This window comes from Thunnus thynnus, chromosome 11, assembly GCF_963924715.1.
Source record: "Thunnus thynnus chromosome 11, fThuThy2.1, whole genome shotgun sequence".
In the NCBI taxonomy this organism is placed as follows: domain Eukaryota; kingdom Metazoa; phylum Chordata; class Actinopteri; order Scombriformes; family Scombridae; genus Thunnus; species Thunnus thynnus.
This window is the reverse complement of record NC_089527.1, coordinates 31,149,247-31,173,335: the sequence shown is the minus strand read 5'-3', so window position 1 is coordinate 31,173,335 and position 24,089 is coordinate 31,149,247. Positions and strand designations below refer to the sequence as shown.

Below are 24,089 nucleotides of genomic sequence, written 5' to 3'. Positions count from 1 at the left end.
CCACAAAAACAATTTTGACTCATATCTGTTGGAGTAGGTGAATACCTGCTCATTTAATACATCATTTATACAAACATGGTTACATTAATAGACACTGGAACACAACATTTTGTTATTTTTCCTGCAACAGAAAAATAGACCACTGGCCTCAGATGAATTGAATTTATCAAACATTTTGATGGCAAAAAAAAGGTTTAGATATTGTGGATCTTGTGACTTAGTATCTCCTGTGTAGTCTTGTTGCATTTAAAGGACTATACCAATGATTTGTTTTTAGCGCGTTTCAATCACATACAACACAGCAACCTATTTTGCTGATTACACTGTTGAGTTTTAGATTTAAGTTGTATTAAGTTGTATAAGACCATTTCAAGTCTACATTACTCCTTGTCAAGTAATGTAACATTTATGTAACGGAATGGAAACCAACATGTTTCTGACAGTTGAAAAAATACATCAACAACTGTAAAGCTTGTATTTGAAAGTGGTTGGCAAAAATGTGAAGTATACACTGGTACGGTCCTTTAAGGTCTTGGTAATCACAGGGTAACATTCATGAGGAAACAGCTGCAGGGAATGTACCTTATGAGTAGCTGTCAAAGTGCAGACAAGCAAAAACAAACTGTCTCTTTCCTGTTGGATGATGTCTTCAACATATCTTCAATCTAAAAGTTAAACATCTTTGGAAAATATTCAGCAGGCTTTTAAAGACTAGAAGAATTCAATTTAGTTACCCTTTGATCTTTAAAGCACAAATGTGATAATTGCAAAAACGTCATTATTTTCTCTTCACAGCAGCGATTTGTGACATACTTCTGCTTCTTGATTCCAGTGCATTGACATGAAAGTCAGTATACAGTATTGTGACTTGATGAAACAGTAACAGTGAGAACAAAATCAAACCACATTCATTAGTTTCCTTACAGTCCTGATTCATGTTTGTGCTGCCACTGATTAGCTTGATATGTGCATTTGCAAGTCAAAAACATTTAGTCCACACCTAGAATAATAAATAATCTCATAAAGGAGCTTCACTGATGACAGGACAAAACATACAAAAGATCTTTTTCAAAGTTCAGCAAGCAATGTGATTGGTTAATTTAAGGATTACAAAATGTTGATCTAACACTGTGTACTTACAATATCATGGCAAGAGTCTGGATTACCATCAATGTCTGCTGCAATGGTTCAACTTCATATTTCCACTTTCCAATTTCCACTTGAAGTTTTCTCTAACTGAAGAAAACTTTCCCCCCTAGAGTATCACTGATATATTCTGTATCTGCTTGTTCCAACATGATATTGAAGCTGTGCGATGCTGCACACACATCAAATTTCATTATTCTAGGTGTCATATGCATTGATTTATACACATTTTCCCCAAATTCAACATGGTATATTTGGTATCTTTGGAAATGATTGGATAATCCCTAAAATTTGAATAACTGAACTGTGAAACTGAACTGTCTTTAGTGGCAAAACTTGAGTTTGTTACAATGGACCAAATTTGTGTGATATCCAGTGGAGTAGATGAGAAATATTTCCTTCCTTTAGTCTCCCCCTCCCCTCAGTCCAACCTGTACCACCTGCCAGCAACAAAAGTAACACATTTTTGAACTAGCAAGGATAGTGATAGCTTTTTACATTTTAAACCCATGAATTGTAAGATGGCCTACCATGAGCAGATTTTCCGCTCTGAGACACTCTTGAGTGTCACTGTGCCTCATCTGTCCTTCAAGACTGTACTTAAATGAATGATAGATGAGATGAACTCCAGGAGGGGGCCCTGATGAAAAATGGATTAAAAAAAGAATTGAGTAAAATAAAATAAAAAAAAAAGGTTGCTGTAACAGAAGCAAACAAAGCAACAGGAGAAAAATATCAATGTAGGACATTTGGTGCTGAATACCAACACTTCCTCATAATTACATGACAGTACCCGGCTAAAACAACCTTCAGTTATGTTTACACCATCTGCCAGCCGTAGTAATGCACTCCAGAATAGGACCATTTTTTTTAAAAATGTCGCAGTTGGAAACATGACACCCTCAATTGGAACAGGAAGCAAACTGTAGTCTCCTGCAGCAAAGCCCACTTTTTGCCATCTAACTATCTAGCCATCCATCCAACCGCCTCCTCGTAGTTAAGCAAAATCAAGTCATCTTGTATTGACGTCATCTGAACCATGCCACTTGCCCGTGTCATAATTACTACAGCTGCTAAATGGCGTAAACGTAACTAAAGGTGGTTTTTGCTGGTCTGAATTTTAGACCTATACTGTTGTTTTTCCTGTGAGGATGGGCTGTGAATATAATAGGTGAACTTTAAACCTTGGGTTTTATCTCTTGTTTGTCAGTTTGCTTTTAACTGGTGATTATTTTCACAGACAGACTGCTGTTGCTGTTACTTTCCTTTCCTATAGGTGGTGCAGGTTGGCGGTGACTGAGAAACTCCCTCTCGTGGAAAATCTACAGCTTGGTAAACAGGAATGAGTGAGTTTGAGATTGTGAATGAGTTCCATGAGGTGATTCACATCTAAAAAAATACTAACATTTGGTTTTACGGGACCCACTGACCACAGTGCAGAAATATTTCAATTACTGTTATGTGAGTTTCCAGTATGTAATCAACAGGGAATGCATGAAATTTAAGCAAATAAAGTGTGTCAATACCTTACAAAGTCAAATGCTTCAACTCCCACCCCTCCACCCCACATATATACAGACATGTCCCCCACCCAACAGCACCCTTCACACAAACAAACACCCACAACTGTCTGTAACCTTGTGTCAACCATGGCCTGCCCTGTTCCCAGGCTTCTTTGGCCTCCAGTGTCCTCACTGTGAACGTGCAGCAGCCACAGCTTGTTGATGAACAACTGTTAAATATTATCCAGATGACATTGATATAGTTCAGTTTCATTCTCTCTCTCTCTTTCTCTCTTCCAAGAGCAACTGCCGCCGTGAGACCATCACAGTTTGGTGAGCAGAGGTTCCTGCCGACTGCCAATGGACCACAGACCTCAGGACACCACAGGAGTCATGTCCCACAGCTGCAGATAAACACAAGACGTGATCAGTTTGTTGTCAAAGAGAGACAACCCTAATGAACTTACTGATAGAAACATTTCTGCTGACTCTCCCTAAAGGATGATTGCAGAAATACTACAAACAGAATTTAACAGATAACTGTGTTTGTTTGGGCTCTGATACAAACAACATAATATTTAAACTGAACAATTTTACTTTCCAAAAATGAAAGTCTGAAGCAACATTTATTTAAAACCCAAATGATGAAATTCTTTCAGGTTAGCAGAGAAACATTAGTGAATACATTATTTTACAAAATGATTAACCAATATTTTAGTGATATAAAAAAATCTGCCTTTAGTAATGTTTGACAAAACAAACAAAGAGACAGAGTCCCCATTTGAACAAGCTACTATGACTAACATGCTAGCAAACAACTACCTACTTGGGCAACAACCAGACACAGAGCAACAATAAAATCCCATTGGAGTTATGTTTCTGTCCATATGTGAGTCCAATATTCTCCTTTTCTGCACCAACTCCTGAGAAAAATATCTGGCTCTTTAGCTGCTAGATGTTCCACTTTCTTCACTTGTTAGTCATAAACTTTGTTTGTGTGCTGTTTGGTGCTGGGTGGGGAGACTCAACTATACAGTCAATGTGTAGGGCAACCAAAACAAGTGGCTAAAAGCTTTAGCTGCATAGATAAGTGTTGGGGTCATTTCTATGGTTGGCCAGGCCAACGAGAACCCCCGCCAGGCCAAAAATGTACAGTAAATGTACAGTACAGAGTACAGTGTGTCAGTTAATAAATGCTGCAGCTTCCCAAGACCAAGGGGGAGGAAGGGGGTTAGCTCAGAAGTTAGCAACAATGGGTTAGTGTAACCTATAGGGCCCCAGACACCTCAGGGGCCTGAAGGCTCCGGCTACTACAGTTCACTGTGATGCAATTAGCTTGAGGTAATTTGATTAACTATATTTTATTTGTCAATGTTTTCTTAGGTAATACACTAAAGCACAATATAAACTGAAATAATGGACCTTAAGTGGCTCCTGCATTTTTATCCATTATGTCCTTGCATGGGCATGTGTTAAAATCTAGTTTTATAGTTTTCAGCTGGCATTACATTGATGTATATATTCATTTAAACAAAATACCACAAACAGCCTGACAAGCCGCCAACCAAGGCAGATAGTACTCCAGCTGAGCTGTACTGAAACACAACAGGATACATACATGATGCACACAAGGGGGGGAATGGTTAGTCAATAGGGGCCCACTAGCATTTTAATCCTGCCTTTTTAATACTAAGCAAGAGACAAAAAGAGTGGGACAAAAAACCCTAACCATGGCAGAGTTAAAAACTCCCCCTGCTAAGGAGTGACTCTACTAAATGTGCCTGGATGTGCTTGCATATCTTATCTGAAACGCATGAAGACAACAGATACTGTTTGTTCCCGTCCAGACCTTGATAACCTTGTCGGTGCCAGAGGTGAGCAGACTTCCAGTGGTGGGCTCATAATGCATGTAAACAATGCTGTGCTTGCTGTCATGGAAGGTGGCTGTAGGCGCTCGGCTAGAAGACACAAAGGGAACGTCGGTTACTTTACTGTGAGAGCACTGAGGAAGCTCGTCATTTAGCTATGAGGGGACAAAGGGTCAGTATATGACAACAACAGAGGCTAATTGTTACTCACTCCTCGTCAGTGATGGACTCGTGGCAGCTGTCACACACACGCACCTCAAACTCGAAGCCCATGAGGGGGATGGTGGAACGTTTGGATGAACATTTGCCACACACTGCCTGGCCACACTTCCTGCAGTGGTGCTGAGGAACACAAGAGGACTTGAACATGTCAGCTTTGTATAGTCTCATTACTAACCAGGAACAGCAAAGTAACAGAACTAATAGCTTAACTACCAGAGGTGGGACATTGTTTTGCAGGTCATAACTAAGTTTCAAGTCTTGGCTATGAAATCTTGAGTCAAGTCCCAAGTCAAAACAAACAAGTCCTGAGTCAAGTCCCAAGTCAAGACAAACAAGTCCTGAGTCAAGTCCAAGTCCTAAACTTTGTGTTTTGTGTCCTGAATAAGTCGTAATGTCCCCTTCACCAAGTTTAATGTTATTTAGGTTTTTTAAGCAGGGTAACTGTTAGTATGGGTGATTTTCAGGCATAATATTTAAAAGCAAACTGATCACGTTCATCTTTACAATGATTTGTCATTTCAGAGCTGAATATTTTTTGCTTTCTGTTTTTAGTTAACCCCAGCAGGCTTTTCATCTCTACGTGATAATTTGAGGTATCATCTGATGTCTGTCTGCTGTACTGAACTCTTGGAAACTCTTGTGGAAACTTGTTCCTTCTGGCACAGCACGATAGGTTCAGAGTCATTTATAGTATATCTTTTGTCAGGAAAATAAAGAGTTGATTCACTGTGCATTTTTTACACCATATTTTCACATTGTAGATTTGATTTCAAGGCCAAGTCCAAGCTAAGTCATTGGTGTTAAAGTTATAATCCTTAAGATTTTCATGAAGTCAAATTCCATTTCATACTGTTTATGGTCAGCATTTTTTCTACAATAGTCATTCAATGTATTTCAATTCTGTAATTACCTCTGTATATATAGCAGTTTTCATTGTTAGTGGCAGGATCCACCATTGCCGTACTGGACTCACGTTACAAACCGACGCACGATGGTCACAGGAAATGACGCAGCATTGTTACTGTTTTTAATTTGATCTCACTGCTGTCAGCCTCACTGTTTGCTGTTCGCTCTCCTACAGTCAAATGAAGCTACTGCTGATGCTAACACAACATTTACTACAGCTGCTGCTTCATATCAAAAGCTAAATTGAAAAAGTCTTTTTTGATTTTGACAAGTCAAATATAAAATCATTAGATTCATGACTCGAATCCGACTCAAGTCCAAGTCGTGTGACTTGAAACCACACCTCTGCTGCATGTTGCTACATGGCTACCACCAGCAGACTAATTTCAACACTTGTGAATGGTTTTGTGATGACATGTTTTTGTTTCCATATAGAAGTACAGCCAATTCACTTAGCAATAAAAAGATAGCAACATCTATTCCATTTTCATAGTATTAAATGGAGGCTCTACATTATTGTTTACAATGCTGCTTCCTCAGTTGTACTGTTGCTTTTTTGCATCAAGATCTTTGTGGTTGCAATGAAACAGAAAACATGAACACCTCATCTCCAGAAACAACTACAGTACATTACAGTATGTTCTGATTGGTTCTTTGCTACAGAATGTCCCAGAAGATTGCTCTGCAGTTGAAAAAGGGCTATTACTGAATCCATGAAGTGTGGATCACACACACACACACACACACACACACACACACACACTTGAAATGAGTAAACACAACAGAAGGCTGTTCCTGAAAATGAGACAATAAGACAGTCACAAGAAGTCTGCTGGTTATTAGTGCAGCAAAAGTGAAGAGTCGTCTATGTTTTCTGGAAAGTTGTCTGGTATGAATTCAGGGTGTAGTGCAGCTGCAGATCACTGACTCTCCTTCAGCAGAGTACCTGACATCTAAACTATGATATCAGGTGTTGGGACTGATGATTTTATAATTAATGAAAGACTTAATTTCATACCAAAATGAAAGGAATAAAAGAACATTAGGAATGGGTGTGTCCAATACCTGTCGTAGGCCGATCTTCTTACTGTCCCACATCTGCTTGAAGTTCCAGAAGAAAGGTTGTTCACACTTCTGACAGGAGTCGCTGTCCAGCCATTCAGGGGTCTGTGCAAATGCACAATTTAAAATCATATGAATGGTTTCTGCTATACATGTTTGAAATTATGCTCCCAGTATCACCAATGACCAAATGATAAGAACAATCAAGAGGTTCACGTTGCACGTTGTAATTATTTCTTGACGTTATAAAGCATTGCGTCATTTAATGAGCATCAATTGGTGCCATAGCAGACTCTGAACGCATAATACAGACAGGAGAAGGTGGTCTTTTTCGTGACGTGACACACAACCCAACAGAGAAAAAGGAAGAAATCAGTTTCTGAGCACAGGAACTGTGAGCTGTCCTACCTGTTAAAGGTAACACAGCTGTGTTTATGGTTGTTAAAGGAATATTTCAAGCGTTTGTCAGGTTTTATGATCAATGCTTTTGCTGTTTCAGTGTGGGCTTAGGTGACAGCTGATAGAGTTAGCAGACTGATGACTTTGGATGGAAAATGCATCATATTGTTATGCCTATAATTTCTCTGTGGAAATCACAAACAGGTGTGCAGAGACCTGTGTGGCTGATAAATATAGTTATTATATCCTATATTGATAGTTTGAAGTTTTGTCTGTTTACACTGCAGTTTTGGAAATGCGAGGATGAGCTCTGCATACAAATCAAACCTCTAAAAAGTCATTTTACTGCTTCCCAACTGTTTTTTTTTATCTCTAAATACTGAGAATGTCTATATATAAGCTATCATGACATTGTGCCAATGCGATTGTTTGTAAATGGGAAACCCATCTATTGTCAACCAACCTTTCAACCCTGATTGCCATGAGGAATGAAATGAGAAACTCCTGAATCAGTGTTCCCTCTTTCTAGTTTTTCTCTTTTAAATCCCACAGCTTTGATGAATTTGCCAGTTAGCAAATTTTTCGCTGAGTAACCAGCTACACAGTGCGGTGTTTGGTATAACAGCTATGAGTGATTGCTTGGGGAGCAACAGTAACCTACTCATATTATTTTAAAGCTCGCCTTGAGGGATGTCAGCTTCAACAGAACCAGTGAAACAGAAAATATAATTGAGATGAGATTTTGGACCAAATAACAGAGACAGAGGCACAACTGAATGATGCTGAGGCAGAATGAAAGTGACTGGGTAAATAAAGATGCAATGAAGTCTCAACTACTGTATGAAGACTGGCAGCACTGAGGGGGAGGAGAGAATGCAAGTCTCTCTGATAAAAGCCAGACTGTGTGTGTGTGTGTGTGTGTGTCTAATCTCGTGTCATGATCTCTTAAGAGAAATGATCTCAAAGTAGGAGGGAAAGCAAACATCATTGGTTTATCTAAACACACTGTATGTCAGTACGGACACATATTGTATGCAAACTGACAGAAAAACACAGAGCTCACATTTTAGAAATGTCCATATTTTTTCATATTTTCTCCATAAAGTGTCAGAGTTCACAGATTGAGCACGAACATGGGCTTGTGTGTTGGGTGAGACTGCTGCCTCATCCGTCTCTCTCACCTCTTGCCGTGTTACATCCATGTTCCAGATGACGATGCCTCCATCTGAGCTGCAGGAGATGAGCTGGCGAGTGTGTGAAGCATAGCACAAACCCTGAATCTTGTCACTGTAGGGAGCACACACACAGGCATTAGACAACAGAGGAAGCACTAGGTCAATGACCTGATTTGTTAACAAGAACATAAGTGGTTTATATGAGTAATGCTGATCAAGTTTTTGCTGTCTCTTCAAAACTTTAACTCTTTTTAACCTGGCTCTCTGCAACAAAGCAGCTATGTTGCATAAAATAAAACCGGAATCTCTTTTTTTTTTTTTTTCAAATTAGACAAATGGAGAAATGGGTCCTGTGATGGAAATTTCAAATGTTGGTTTCATGTCTGAATAAGATAACAACTATCAGTGTTTAGTTGTAAAAGAAATATCAATGAAGAAGAATGTTCTCAATTCCCAGTTCATGAATTTTGGAACTTATTTAGCAGTTAAAGGATTGTTTATCTCCATGGTTTAAATATTGACCATTGTGAGTCTGAGTCTCATCCACTTGTCTAATCAGCCCAATTTGTTTATTAAATGTTCTCAGCGATATCATCATTTATTAGATAGAATGCAGATTTTCTGCAGCCTATAAACCTAGAATCTGAACGCACCCAAGCCAGAGTAAACTAAAAATACCGCCTTGTGGTTATATGCCTCTGCCAACTGGTAAACTTGCAGTTTACATCCATGTCTATCCAGATTCATATATTATATGTTGTGAAGACTTTGAAGGAATTTAATAAAAGGTATTAAGTGTATTTTGTGGTGAAATGGAAGTTATCACTACATTGTCATGTATTATTCCAGTGAATAATTCAGCATGTTTTCTCAGCTACAGCGGTAAGCAAACCTCCCTAGTCAAGTGTATTGGGAAAACTATTCCTTTTGTTGTTGTCTAGCTTGTTATTCATTGTCTTTCCCCTTGCCTCAGATTTGTTATTCTTGTTCTGCTGTATGTCTATTAGTATGTAAGTTCAATGAGAGAAACAAAAAACAGAGTCAAATTCCTTGTATGTGTTCACAAGCTTGGCCAATAAAGCTGATTCTGATAGAACACAAAGTTGTAGCCATGAGATTGGACAGTGCTTCAGATATGATGGATCTTCTGATATGATGATGCTTCACACACATCTTCAATCCGGCAGCACAGAGGATCTATACAATCATCACACTATCTAACCAAATGTGAAATATGGTCACAATCTCTCCTTCTATTCCTGTGTTATGGCACTGAATAATGGCAAGAAAATTGTTTTCACAGAACATTATGATGTCACAGTGAAGTTGACCTTTGACCTTTTCAATATAAAATTTCACTATTTCATCACTTTATCCTATTAGACATTTGTGTCAAACTTTGTCCTAATTAGTGTATGAATTCTTGAATTATGGTCAAACATGTGTTTTGTGAGATCACAGTTACCTTGACCTTTGACCACCAAAATCTAATCAGTTAATCCTTTAGTCTGAGTGGACATTTGTGCCAAATTTGAAAAAATTCCCTCAAGGTTTTCCTGAGATATCACGTTCACAAGGACGGATGGACGGACAGACAGACAGACAACCCGAAAACATAATACCATAAGGCCAACTACTGTTGTGTCATCTGTGTACTTTATGATGTGGTTCGTGCTAAACTTGGCAAACAGTTGTAGGTCATCAGGGTAAACAGCAGTGGACTCAGGACACAGCCCTGAGGGGAGCTGGTGCTCAGTGATGGAAGTGTTGTTTCCAACCCGCACTGACTGGGGTCTGTCTGTGAGGAAGTCCAATAACCAGTTACAGAGGATGTTCAGGCTCAGTGTACCCAGTTTGCTTACCAAGTGAAGGGGGATGATTGTATTAAAAGCTGAAGTCAATGAACAGCATTCACACATGGATGTTCTTTCCCTCCAAATGTGCCAGGCTCAGGTGGAGTGCAGAGGATAAGGCATCTTCAGTCGAGTGTTTAGGGCGGTATGCAAACTGGAATGGGTCAAGAGTGGGGGGAAGTCTGGATATTATGTGGTCCTCGACCAGCCTCTCAAAGCCCTTCATCATGATGGGAGTAAGTGTTACTGGGCGGTAGTCATTGAGACATGTAATTGTAGATTTTTTTGGCGCTGGTATGATGGTGGCAGTCTTGAAGCATGATGGGATGCCAGCCTGGTTCAGTGAGGTATTAAAAAAAGTCTTTGAGGACATGTGCCAGTTGGTCAGCACATTCTCTGAGCACACGGCCCGGTATACTGTCAGGACCAGCAGCCTTCCTTGAGCTGACTTTCATCATGGTCCATCGGACATCAGCTGGGTCAAGACCGAGTACCTGGTCATCATGATGAGGTGTGACTTTCCTCACGAGTGTGTCGTTGAGTGCCTCGAACCATTGAACGATTATTGAGCTCATTTAGGAAGGTGTTGTCATCACAAGGTGGAGGAGCAGTCTTGTAACTCTGTTATAGTTTGGATTCCCTGCCACATGCACCTGGTGTCCCTAGAGTCATGAACACTCCATGACACTGGACTTTCTGACCATGAGTGCGCTTTGCTACCCTGATGGCTCAGTTCAGGTTGACTCTTGCTAATCTGAGGGCCACCATGTCACTGGATTTGAAGGCAGCATTTCGTGCTCTCCACATCGCACACACCTCTGTGGTCATCCTAGGTTTCTGGTTTGTTTTTGGTTGTTACCGGTGACACAGACATCATCTGTGCACTTGCAATTTGTGATTGATTGCTCATCTCTTTCAGGTGCCAGTGCAGCCACTGCTGCGCATGGCCCCACCATCTTAACCAACCAGTTGTGGTATAGTAGCGGATGCTTGTGATTCTTACTTGTGTCCTTGCAGTTCGATGGCAGTGCCTTTGCGCCCTCCGATGTCCCACATGATGATGGAATGGTCTGAGCTGCCGGAGAACAGCACCCTCTGGACCGGGTCCCAACACAGTGCAGTCACATTACCTGGGGCAAAGTACAACACACACACACACCCACACACAGTGAAACACCAGCACCAGATCACAAACACACTCACAAAAAGGTCAAATAACAGACAGATTTGCAGTTTATTCTCATATTGTAAAAAGGCTTTACACATGAGGGCCTCGTATTAAGAACCAGCGCATGATATATCATCTCAGCTCTGAATCCTCTCAGAATTATTTATGATCCGCTGATCATGTTATCATGGCTCATTTGCTGGACTTATACACAGTACAATACAAGACTCCATGGAAATATGACTAAAATATGACTATAAATTAGTAACTCAATGTCAGAAAAAAGACACATTTTTGTTACAGGCTATGAACTCATCTTTAAACTATGTCATCTTTAGACTTTAATTCCTATTTATCACTGTAGAAGACATTTTTCACTGCCTATGTTGAAGCAGATTCCACAGTGACAGCCACAAAAGATTTTCTTGAATATTAAAACCACCAGGGACCTACAGCTTTTGAATTTACTGGTAACTGGCTCAATAAATCCAAAATCTGCCTGAGGACAACACAATTTGAAAGAGGAAATCGAGCATCAACTATTATGTGAATTTGATGCAGCTACTGTCTGAACCTTGATGGTTTATGGGAGATTACTCCAAGTATAAAAGAAATAATTTAAGCATAAAGATGTAATTTTCTCTTCCTTTATCCCTTTCCCCTCCTGACAAAAGCTGTTCCCAGCTGACATCTTTCTGCAAAAGCTGTAACCGTTTCATTTGTAGTTTTTATTTTCTATTGTTTTAAGGCCACGTGTAAAATGGTTTTGAAAAGACCATTTTTAGATATAGAGTATAACCAAAACTATTATAAAATGGCAGTTTCTGTCATTTGCATTCAGCAACAGCTCCTCTCTTTGACAGCAGAAGAATGAACAAGCTGCCCATGCGGCACACAAGGAAAAGAGGAAAAGATACTTGTTTATTCAACAAAAACTAATATTTGTAAGAGTGAGTGCTTGAAAGCAGAGCAGGAAGCAAAAAATATCAGGGCTTCGAAGCGTAGCTACAAGGCAATTTAGGTAACCGATTATTTATTAACGAAAGTCAATGACAGTTTTTGTCAACAGTGTTGTAGCTCATGGGGTACAGACTGAGGCTGCAAGAATTCACAGCTTCTTCACTGTGTGTAGTGTGTGTAGAGTACCAGTGTGTCCCTTGAAGGTGGTGACAAGGCTGCAGCTGTCCTGTTCCAGCTTCAGGATAGTCACCTGACCAGACTGGTCCCCTACAAATGCATGTCTGGTCTCCACATCGAACCTGGGATAAGATTAAGGTCAAAAAAACAAGAAATTGTGTCCTGCTAAGAAACCAGTGATGCATCGACTCATCTGTTAATGGACCTACTTTATAACAGCACGCTGTTCAAGAAAATCCATAGCCAGCAGTGTTTATAGCTGTGTTAAGAGTGAAATGTAAGATTTGAGTTAAGGCAGAGGAAGTACAGCGTGTCAGTGGACGACTCTCAGCTATTTCAAAGGCCTTTCAGTCAGTATCGTCCTCTGACCTGGTTAAGTCACCATAGACCAAAATCATTACAACACTGTTGGCATTGTAGAAGAGAAAAATGACGACCGCACAAGGAATAACCTAATTATCCCATCCTCTTGAAATCCTTCTGTCTTAAAGAAAACACAATACAAATCTAGTTACTGGAATTGTTGTTTTCAATTTCCCTAACCTCTCTGGAAACCTGAAATTAAATTCAATTATTTAAATAAATCTTTGCCATTCCACAGAAGCACACATTTCAGAGGCTTTTTTCAAGGAAAAAAGCCTCTGAGTCTGGCTCAGTGGCTCCCCTCCCCTATCCAATCCCACTGTAAACTAATTACATTTTTGTAACTATTAACAATAACATAACTCCATTAACAACATGTTGAATGTTATTTCATTGCAATAATATTAGAAAGCTCATGAACTACGTTTCCTTTCACTTTTATGTGAATTACTGTTGTGCAAGTAAGTTGAACTTTGCCCAAGCCGCAAGATGTTTCTGACAAACAAAAATCTTAAGTGGCTCTCTACTACACTAACAGTGAACCCAAGGACAAGATGGATTTCATCATATTTTTTTATTTCAGTTTTGAATGTCTTGTTTGCTGGATGAGCATCACCTGTCAAAATCTTATTTTTTAAAAGTCATTTTGCTGTCTAAACATAAATCTTGGTAAGCTTACTAGTACAAACAGCACTTTTGTTTGTTGTTTCCACATGAATTATATTCATTTAACCTTAGTTCTGATGTTTTTTCTACTGGTAAAGTGTGGCGTAGAGTCAACGGTCTAAGTTAAAATGAGATCTAGTTAAAAAAAACATTTTTAGATTATATTTGATTGTTGTTTAAACAGCAGCTGGTGACATACAGTCACTGAAGTGTTGAAACAACCATAAACTAGATGTCTGAAAACACTTTCATAAAACAGCCCTTATTATCCTGTTTTAAGTCAGTCCAAACAAAAACACTGCCACTGTCATGGCCCAGTGTTTCTTCTACTGATTTTCTAGCCATGCTAACCACACATAGCAAGTATGTAGTATGTAGAGGCTAGCAGGATACCAGCAGTCTGATGACCTCATGGCAGGCTCATTGGTATGGATCCTTGTTGCTGCTGAGCACTCACAGCCTTTCATCTGGCCATTGCAGAAACCTACTCAGACCGTTTCCTTGACAACAGCATGACTGATGCCTATTGTTAGCCTTTCCCATTAGTACAAACTAACTGGAAGCTAATCTCAATTGCTCTGTCTTATGTTGCTGGGGTCTTAAAATAGACTGTGTTGTCAACAATAAAAGGCCAAGAGTCCGAAGCACCGAAGATGGCTCATCACTTCCCACTTTATTACATCCACTCCACTCCATTTAGCAGGGAGCGTAGCTGTCGAGTTCATGGAGCAAAGTCGCGGGCAGAGGAGCAAATGAAGACCAGGAGGGGACTGGGGGTGGGGGTGAGGGGCATTTAAAGGATACTGTAGTCCAGAAACCCAGGCTGCTGTGTGATGAGTCCCCAGCTGCTGGCCACTCTCTGAGCAGTGCCAGGTGAAGTTCTTGTCCTGGCCGGTGCTCAGAAGCCACTCCATCTCCAATACAAACAGCACCACTGTCACTCTGCCCTGGTGGGCTGCAGGCACACACACACACATACGCACACATGCACGCACGCACACACAAGTACAACACACAAGATGCAATCAATTTGCATTGTGCTATCAATATCATTCATACTATATGCTAAAATTGCAAGAGAATATGCAATTAACACCCTTTTTGTAAGCAGAAGATAGGGTGCCTTTCTTTAAGGAAAGAAGAGAAAGTTGCCTGACACTGGTGCAGACATAATTTGTCAGTTACACACAGCCACACATGACACAAGGACATGTGGTACAGATCTTCTCTTAAGATCAGAGAAAGACATATCATAAAAAGTCATCTAGAAATATCACTCTGAATTCATTCACGAATCAATTTTCCAAGGGTTGCGTGTGCATTAATACTATAAAAAACATCTAGTGTAGTTGGAACTGTAGCAGAGATCAATCAGTGGTGCTCTGGTCCAGTTATTTGTGAGTGAGATATACTCAACAGAAAGAAATGAATTATGAATACTATCAGAGAGCAAACTCCTAAAGCTGCAGAGTTTGCAAAGCTTGAAATACACAGCGCTGAGCAGACTTTATTAACAATGAACTGTCTGCCAGGGTAAAAATACAGCATGTGGGAATAAATAAAATGCAAATTGCAGAGAGTGAGCCGAGTTTCAGCTTTTATAAATTATCTTTTTAAAGGACCAGTGTGTAGGATGTAGTGGCATCTAGTGGTGAGGTTGCAGATTGCAACCAACTGAATACCCTCTCCCCTCCCCCTCCCCTTCCAGGTGTGTAGGAGAACCTACGGTGGACGTGAAACTCGCAAAAAATGCAAAAGGCCCTCTAGAGCCAGTGTTTGGTTTGTCCCTTCTGGGCTACTGTAGAAACATGGCCTTGCAACATGGTGGGCTCCGTGAAAGAGGACCCGCTCTCTATGCAGATGTAAAGGGCTCATTCTAAGGTAACGAAAACACAATGAGTCTTATTTTCAGGTGATTGTACACTAATTAAAACATGAATATTTTATTCCATTTAGCCAAGTCCGTTCTGCTGGACGCCACTAAATTCTACAAACTGCATCTTTTAAGTGATGACCCTAAAGGAAGAGTGAAGTAACAAGTCAGTTACACCTCACGTTACACATAAAGGTGTAACGTGAGGTTGGAAAACATGCAAAATAGTGCAAATATTGATGTCATTGAAGGGCTGTGTGCAGGTACTAGAGTTGGATTCATTACTTGTACAAGTGATTTTTGGATAAATGATTCAGGCAAGGCAATTCTAGGTTTCATGTTTGTTTGTTTTTAACAGAGGCCCAAAAAGAGGTTATTATTTGTTGAGATGGGTCAATTTAAAGTCCATTATGTGTTGAATATTTTGTTTGTGAAAAAATTATACAATCTTTGTCTGTCATTGTGACTTATACCACCACAAGAATTCATCTTTCTCAGACATTTTAAAATCCTACACATAGGGGCTTTAAGACCTTACATACAATATTCTACTGGTACTTTCAAGTCCATAACTGCTACATTAATGACACAGAAACAAGTAAAATAACACGTACAGTACAGGTCATAGATAGATACAGTAGATAGCACTATTCGTTAAGGTTTCGTCCATGGATGACAGAAAAGTATATCTTTAAAAAAGTATTATCTTTAACAGTATAAAGTTAAGTATATCAGGTTTAGTGCTTAGTTGAGCATAAGTTGGCTTTGGTTTTTATATCAATCTAAGGAGTAATCTAAGACAATTAAAAACTCAGAAAAAATGTTTATGCTGCATTTAAACCTCATAAGTCCAAATTCAAGACAATTTCATTACTTTCACACTACTTTAACATTTTGTTGGGATTATGTGAGTTAGGACTATGTTAGAGCTATGTGCCACAAAGATAAGTTTCAAAACAAACCAACTTCCTGACATGTGATATTGACTGATGACACACACCCACCCACACACATACATACACACTTCCTGTCTCACCCTGGTAGGTTCGTGCTGGGGTCATCTTATTGTAATCTTCTGACAGGATGAACTCCTGAAAGACAGGAAATGGACAAAAATGTTTGATTAGGGTTTCAAAGTAAATCTATGAATGGCAAAATAAATCACATTACTGCATTTAAATTTTGGTGTGTACATAATAATGGATCAAACTTTAAAACATTTGATCTATAAGACTTTAAGGTGCCTTAAAAATGGGATTACTTTTGAAGCATAGGTCTTCCTCCTGCAGGGAGATAAATACTTATTCACCTTCACTTTCTAAAAATGTGACTGAAATTGACTGTGTGTAAAGCAGTAAAAAGAAGAACAGCTTTTGATCTGACGCTGTGATTTCCTCTGCGGCCTCCGCCCATCATAAAAAAACTTGAAGGAACTTTGAGTATTAAGGTTGTTTTGAGCTGAAAATCCTAGAAAATGTGTTATGTTCTGTCTTACTTTGTATTGGGCTGACTTGTTCCAAAACAAATGACTCCCACTGTGAAATTCTCAAACAATAAAACAATAGCTGGACTGTATTACACTGCTGTATCTGAGAATAGACTGGCCTGAACTGCTGTACTGTGACATGTCAGAGTAAGACCAGCAGTTTTAAGTCACACTAGTGGCCACTAGAGGCTGCAATGTTCATTAAACCATATGTTCCGTGCAAGGAATGGACAAAATATTGATTTCTAGAACAATGCCAGTAATCTTGGTGTCCTAAAGGAAAGGTCACAGGGTCATTAGATAAATACAGTGATGGTTCACCTCTGGGGAGCAAGAACATTCTCAGTAAATTTAATGTTAAATTTTCTTGAGTGCAAATTTGACATTTTGGCACGAGGGAGGGATAAGAGGAATGCATAGTGTCCAAAATTCTAAAGGTTTCATCCATTGGGGAGCATGAATGTACTCAGTAAATTCCACAAAAGCTGCCTATTAAGTTTTGATATATCTTGCGTACAAATGGAAATTGTGCAGGTAGGGTTAGGAAAAGGTCATCTGCTGCATTTACAACTGGTGTTAGCATGTGATCTGTTACTGGATACATTATCTGAATAATGACATCTGATCCATGGGTCTTTGCATGCCAACAAACATGGTGCTTCTCAGGTCAAGAGAGGCACTGCCACAAATGGCCATCATTCATTTCTAAACCACTTTTTGTCAGGGAAAACTTGTAGCTACCCAGACTATTTGAAGCTTTTGCAGGACTTGCTTTAGCTAGCAGGACCAGGGGGAGTTAGGTGACCTTTCAACTTGCTGGTACAATTTTTTTAATGAGTGTACCGTATTTGCATTCACACCTGCCTGATATCCGATGACAATTTGAGACCACCTACAATGTGATCTGGCCCATCAGATCACATTGCGACCACAATTTTTTTGCCTATCCAGATAACGTATGCAGATACAGACCACATTTTGTTGCCAGGTGCAACCGTGTCATCCTCTGTGGAACTTGAATACTTGAATACACCAAATGTCATGGCAATCTGGCAAATAGCATTGAGATACCTTGTTATGGACAAAGTGTTGGTCATGAGGAAATTATGTTGTGATATTGCTGCAAGGTTGGGGGGTCATCAAAAGCTTTAGGGAATCATCTCCAGTAGTCCATGAGTACCCATAGTAAATGTCATGGTACCCTGGCCAGCAGTTGTGTAGACAACTTGCACTAAAGTGATGGACTGATGGATTGTAATTTAGGTCTTTTAATTTCTTGTGCCTGCAAATGCCTGCAAAATAACCTCCATAAAAACAAAGCTCTGACTTTGGTTTTGATACAATGGTCTTTTCATCATTTTCAAGTACAAAATGTTTTTTTTTGTTTGTTTTGTTTGTTTGTTTGTTTACAAAAAATATTTTTTCCATTAAAATAAGCCAAACAGCTATACAAATGATTTGCCTCAATAATATATAGTGAGAAATTAGGAAACAAAATTAGGATTTAAATCAGGAAGTATCAAACCAAAAATAAAGTAGTCAACAAAGTGACCAAGACTAACAATCTGAACAAGCATTTGGTGCTAACTTTCAGTATTTAACACTTTACTTAGTTCAAAGAACTTCTGACGGTCAGATCAGTTAAAAATTAATTAAGTTCCTGACCATTTGTACACAGCATAAAGAGAAAAAACAATATTTCAGAGTTCAGAGGTTTTCCCTTATCACAGTGACCTGACGAAAGCCTCTTTGGAGTTTCACCAAAACACAAACAATTAGACCTGCATTCCATTTTACATGCCAAAGAGCAGATAATAAATAGAGATCCTCCTGCCAACATACTGACAAAAATACAGGAATGACCTGTATCCTTCAGGTCATTACCAGTGAAAAACTATAAAAACATGGACATTCCTCAGTTGAGTGAGGAGAGGAAAGAAAGAATAGAGGGTTTTGTTGGGAAGGGGAAGTAGTTTGATGGTTGGACTTACACAGATACTTCCAGTGTCCATCCCAACGGACAGCCTCCTGGTCTCTGGGTTAAAGGACATACAGGAGCACGATGCTGGAGAAACAAGGACAGACAAAAGTGAACACTCTGCTTGTATGTGTCTGCAAGTTGTGTCAATTTAACTTTTAAAACTAATCTGCTGTGTAAATTTTTATTGTTATGATACATTCTTTGTCATTTTGCTTTTTTGTGGCTATATTTATGTTCTGCTGCAATAAATGTCTGGGAATTAGTATTATTTTCACAAGTTTTTGAAAGCCAATAGTGATATATGAATTTGGGAGTGAAGCTACAAAAAACTAATTATATATAATGATACTTGATACTTATAATGAACGTTATTTCTTGACCTTGTCATTTCTTAACTCAGGTTAAGCTTACTAGCCTTTTCGGAGCTTACAACTGCATTTCACAGTCCTCCTCAGTGGATGGAGTTTGCTCAGCTGAGCGAAGTTTCATACTTAGGTCATGTGATAACAATGTCATGTGATCACAATGACCTAAGTATGACAAAACCGAGCAAAATCCATCAACTGAAAAAGACCATGAGATGCGACTGAAAGCCCTAGAAAAAGCTAGAAAGTGAAGCTTGAGTTAAGATTTTTTTGTGCATTGTTGCACAATACCCAAAAAAATACTTTAAAAAACTGAATACTGATTCGGTCATCACTTCAGCTTGATATGTGTCTCCTGACTAATGTTATCAAGACAAGACAATATGGACAAAATCAAATATCACAATATTTTTGACCAAATACCAATATCGATATTGCAAAACAATTGTGTAAGGATGACCATTAATGCTCTCACAAAATATTTACACAATGAGATTTTTGATAAATAATCATCAGTAATGTGGATATAATGACTAACTGGTTAAAGGCAAATAATAGAAGAGCTACAACAGTCTGGTGCAAGGAAAAGACAACACATGCCATATCACTATATAACGATATCCAAAAAAAGACAATATCTAGTCTCATATGATATGGATATAATATTGATATACTAAATCATGTCATGTTAAATCATGTCCTCCACCTATTTTAACTAAATGGTGGTGGTGTTGTACTGGAAGGACACATTTTCAGTGTGTTCCCAGCCTTCAAAACTACCACAGAGTTGAATTAGGCTAACACCTCTCTGAAACAGTCTCAACACTTCAACATTCTCAGCTTCACTATAGTCATATGAATGTTTGATTTTTGTTATTCTATTCACAACCTGTGGGACAACTTCTCAGGACACAAACCAACTTAAACAGTTTTAGTCCTCAGTCAGTGTTTATTCAGGTCTCTCAAGCAGAACGTGTTTTGTTTTTTGACGGCCTCGGGGCGATTTTATTTGGCGTTTTCATTGTTTCAGAACAGTATTTAATTAAAAAGGAAATTCACTAATAATGTATTCTTGTTTACACTATGCTGCATGGTAATTTTCCTTTAAATAGCTGCAAATACGCAAATATCAACAGCTTTAAGTCGAAAATATCAGAATCTATATTTGTCTATAATGAGGCAGGGGGCCCACAATAAGACAACAGCTGTGAGTTCATCATGCAGAAACAAATACAGCAGCAGTGTTTTATTAGTTACTAACTGATTAAACATCATTAATAACTTTCCATTTGTCCTCTTACACCAAAGAAACAATAATAATATTGTTATTTTTGGAAGGTTGAATCCATTCAGCGTGAGACAGTACACATCTCGAGAGAACTTCCTGTCAGTTCAAACCATCTTTGGTTGATTTACAGTGGTGAAGATAACCCTAAAACTAATTTACTGCAGATGATTTAGACGTTTATGTCGACCGTTGAACCGTTTTGGATGACAGTGTGCTGTTGCAATTTCCTGAATGTGCTGGCTGAGGTTTAAGAAACAAAAAAAATTAGAAATGTGGGACCAACATCTCTGCATTTCAATCTCATCTGAAAGTTTCCACATAACAAACTCATGGTGAAGCAACTCTGAAATGCACAGATGGCTTAATGTGTGAAAAGTTATACTCAGTGGAGATTAACTAGAGCAAAACATCATTCATGAATCAGTTCCTTCGACTTGTATTTTATCACATTTTAAATCATTGAGTCAAGATTTTCTCTCTGAAAAGAAAAAAGAAAACATTTTAATTACTTCCTGTATTTATGAGTTATGAAAGCAGTAATTACATTGTAATATTTCAGACACTCATTTCAGCTTTTGTATCAGTAAACTAACAAGTTTAACATATATGCAGCATCCAGTACTGTTATTGTAAGCTACATATCTTGCTGATGGTAGTATGGCATTTCCTCCAGTTGCACAACTGGAGGGAAACAAGGACACATGGTGTCACAGATATGAAGAGAGAGGAGTGAAACAATTGTACAGGAGCTAAGACATGAGTCTGTGTGATTCATTATGTCCATTCTGATGAGGTGAAACACTCACACAGAATGAAAGCAAACACAGAGGAAGAATGAACAAAAACAGGAATGAACAACATGCCTGTTTCAAGAAGTACAGTAAGTGCTATCCAGACAATTGGCTGACTGAAGATACACACTCCTACATATTCATGATATATTTGATTACACTGAACGAGCCAATCAATCAGCTTTTTCAAAGACAGACAGATGAACTGTATGTGGGCTCTTGCAAAAAAAAAAGGCAATAAATCAAACAGTTCCAAACAGGATACAGACAAATAAACACATGCACAAAAAGAAAGCAAGAATACTTACATGACATTGTGTGGTAGACACTGGGCCAATACTGGCCACTGTCTCTCTTCAGCCATACCCGAATCGTCCTGGAGAGTGAAACATCATATTTTAGCCTCTGCATTACCAACAGCCCTCATGGCTCTACACTTGTAACCCTGAATGATTGATGTGTACATTCTCCAGTCTCTCTGGGTTTTAGGTAATTAGCAGGCAGCAGTTTAATCAACACAGGAAGTCATGTAAACACACCCAACTTCATGCAGTCTAGGTTCATATCAGAATCTCTACCCTACTGTTACTGTAGCAGGCATTTACCACCACTGTCCCCCCATAACAACAGCATGTAGGAACTGAATTACATCAAGACGAGGGGGCGTTAATTCTCACCTTTAGAATAAGAGACGCGTCAGTCAGTCGGTATGAGCACCTGTACTAACCTTAGATTACCATCCACATTACATTGTTTCTCAATCAATGCCATTATAAAATTCATTGTTTTCACTATGAGTTACTTTCTTTATTTTTTTAATGCTTCAGCAATAACATGATTGATTCCAATAACATTCAATCAGCGAGGTGTAGAGATTTTTAATTTGGGGAAAAGTTAGCACTAGTATGGGATTAATACTCAGTATCAGCAGATTCCCTGAGCCGAGGTGTCAGATTTGGCATGGGGAGAAAAAAAGTTGGATGTGAACATGTCTATCTATAATAGGCTAAAACTTACAGTGCTGTAAGTCGGAATAAAACAATAACCACTTTCTTATCTCTGCAACAGTACAAAATAATATTTCGAACATACATGATGTGCCACGATGGAGGTCGTACAGCTTGGTTACGCAACATAAAATATAAAGGAGTTAAAGAAAACAAAGATGTAATGGACACAGTAACTGAGGTGGTACACAGCATTACAGCTCATGCAACCTTTGTACAGTATGCAGAAGCTCACAGCCACCCTCCAACCACCAACACTAACAGATGTACACACTCAATAGACACTCATAGCAACAAACACACACACACAGACACACACAGACACACACACAGGCAGGTTAAACACTGGGAGAGTGAGGGACAAATTACAGAATTCTTATTCCAACTGGAGAGAGAAATTATATAAAGGCACTCTAAATGCTTATTCAAAACATATGTGGAATCCCAACTGCACCTTTTTTTCTTTTTTTTTTTTTAACGAATGTCTATTTTTACTTATTTTTGAATGAGTCCATTTTTGGCAGGTAGCTAGCTAAAGTTAGCCCCTATTTAAATGACCATAACCGGTAGTTCAGTCTAATGAACTACGTTTTTTACTGACGTTATCTGGCCAGTGGTGAGCTGGACGTTGTTTTCAATGAGCACACTGTCGTTAACTAGCATGCACGGTGCTCAAATGACTGTCAGCTGACACTTTATAGAAATGTTAAAAGGGGATGTTTTCTTTTATCCTGGTACACCGTTGGACTATTTCTACATAAAAATGGCTTTGTAGTTATTAAACCAGACAAAGGACATTATTACTGGAGGCAAAAGCATAGCAGGTGACGGCTATAAAGCAGGATTTGATGGTTAATTTGAGGCTAGCTTACCTGTCTTCAGACACGCTGATAACGCCGTCCTCCTTGGGAATGATGACCGCCGTGCTAACAACATCTTGGAAAGCCTCAATCTTGCTCAGCAGACATGGCTTCCGAGCCTGCGGCTGAAGCTGAGGCTGAATTTCGGCCGCCATGTGTTGGTGGTGCACAAACCTCCGTGTCCGGTTCTGACTTCGGGACACATAACCCAGCCTGGCCCGACAGGAGAGCAGCTGGCCGGCTGTCAGGCAGCACACACACACGGTGTTGTGACGGCTGTCAGAGACGCTGGCTGCCAGTCAGCTGACCACTCACACACATACACACACACACACACCTGATACCAAAGATACACACTCGACCACAGTAAGCATTTCCTCCCAACAAAATAAAACATCCTGCCCATCCGCTCATGTACTTTCAGAATAAACGCGTTATTTCTCAAACTCAAACATTTTAAAACAGATCTTTATTTTCAGTCCAGTGCAACTCTCGGCGTAGTTTCATATAAAACTGAGTAGATTATAACAAGAAATTTCAAAAGTGTGATACAAATAGAATCTTATATTATCTTTGGCACAAAAGAAATCCCAAACAGCTGTTTAAATAATCATAATGGTACCACTTTCTCATGAGGAACAACTTATGAAGGGTGAGCTGCAGTTAATGGCTTAATTTACTCCATGATTGTCATTGCAAAGGCATAAAGTTGGGGAGCCAGATTTTAAAATGGTCAAGATTGATGCAGCAGAAGCCAACATCTTGACTTTTAGTTCCTGCAGGTATAAGCTCCTGTCAATATCAGTTATAACCAATTATTAAGAACAACTTTGGGGTTGCTAGGTTGTGGGAAATCTCCCTCTAGCAGGACACCTGCTTTGTCTTTTTAGCCAGCTCTTTGATTAATCAGAAAAACCCTCAAATGTACTGTTCACTGCAAAACAGCTACTACTAGTGTATGGACCAAAATC

At 39.1% G+C, this 24,089-nt stretch overlaps 1 protein-coding gene across 1 annotated transcript; it reads right to left on the bottom strand.

Annotated features, from left to right (window-relative positions):
• Positions 1-24: 24 nt before the first annotated feature.
• wdfy2 (WD repeat and FYVE domain containing 2) lies at positions 25-23,485 on the bottom strand. Its single transcript, XM_067604457.1, has 12 exons — positions 23,131-23,485; positions 21,560-21,627; positions 18,818-18,891; positions 16,377-16,431; positions 14,272-14,422; positions 12,448-12,560; positions 11,137-11,263; positions 8,287-8,392; positions 6,710-6,811; positions 4,728-4,858; positions 4,498-4,606; positions 25-3,052 (listed from the first exon to the last, which is right to left on the bottom strand). Exons 1-12 carry the CDS (start codon positions 23,271-23,273, stop codon positions 3,023-3,025), a joined length of 1,209 nt encoding a protein of 402 aa, XP_067460558.1. The 5' UTR covers positions 23,274-23,485; the 3' UTR covers positions 25-3,022.
• Positions 23,486-24,089: the final 604 nt, after the last annotated feature.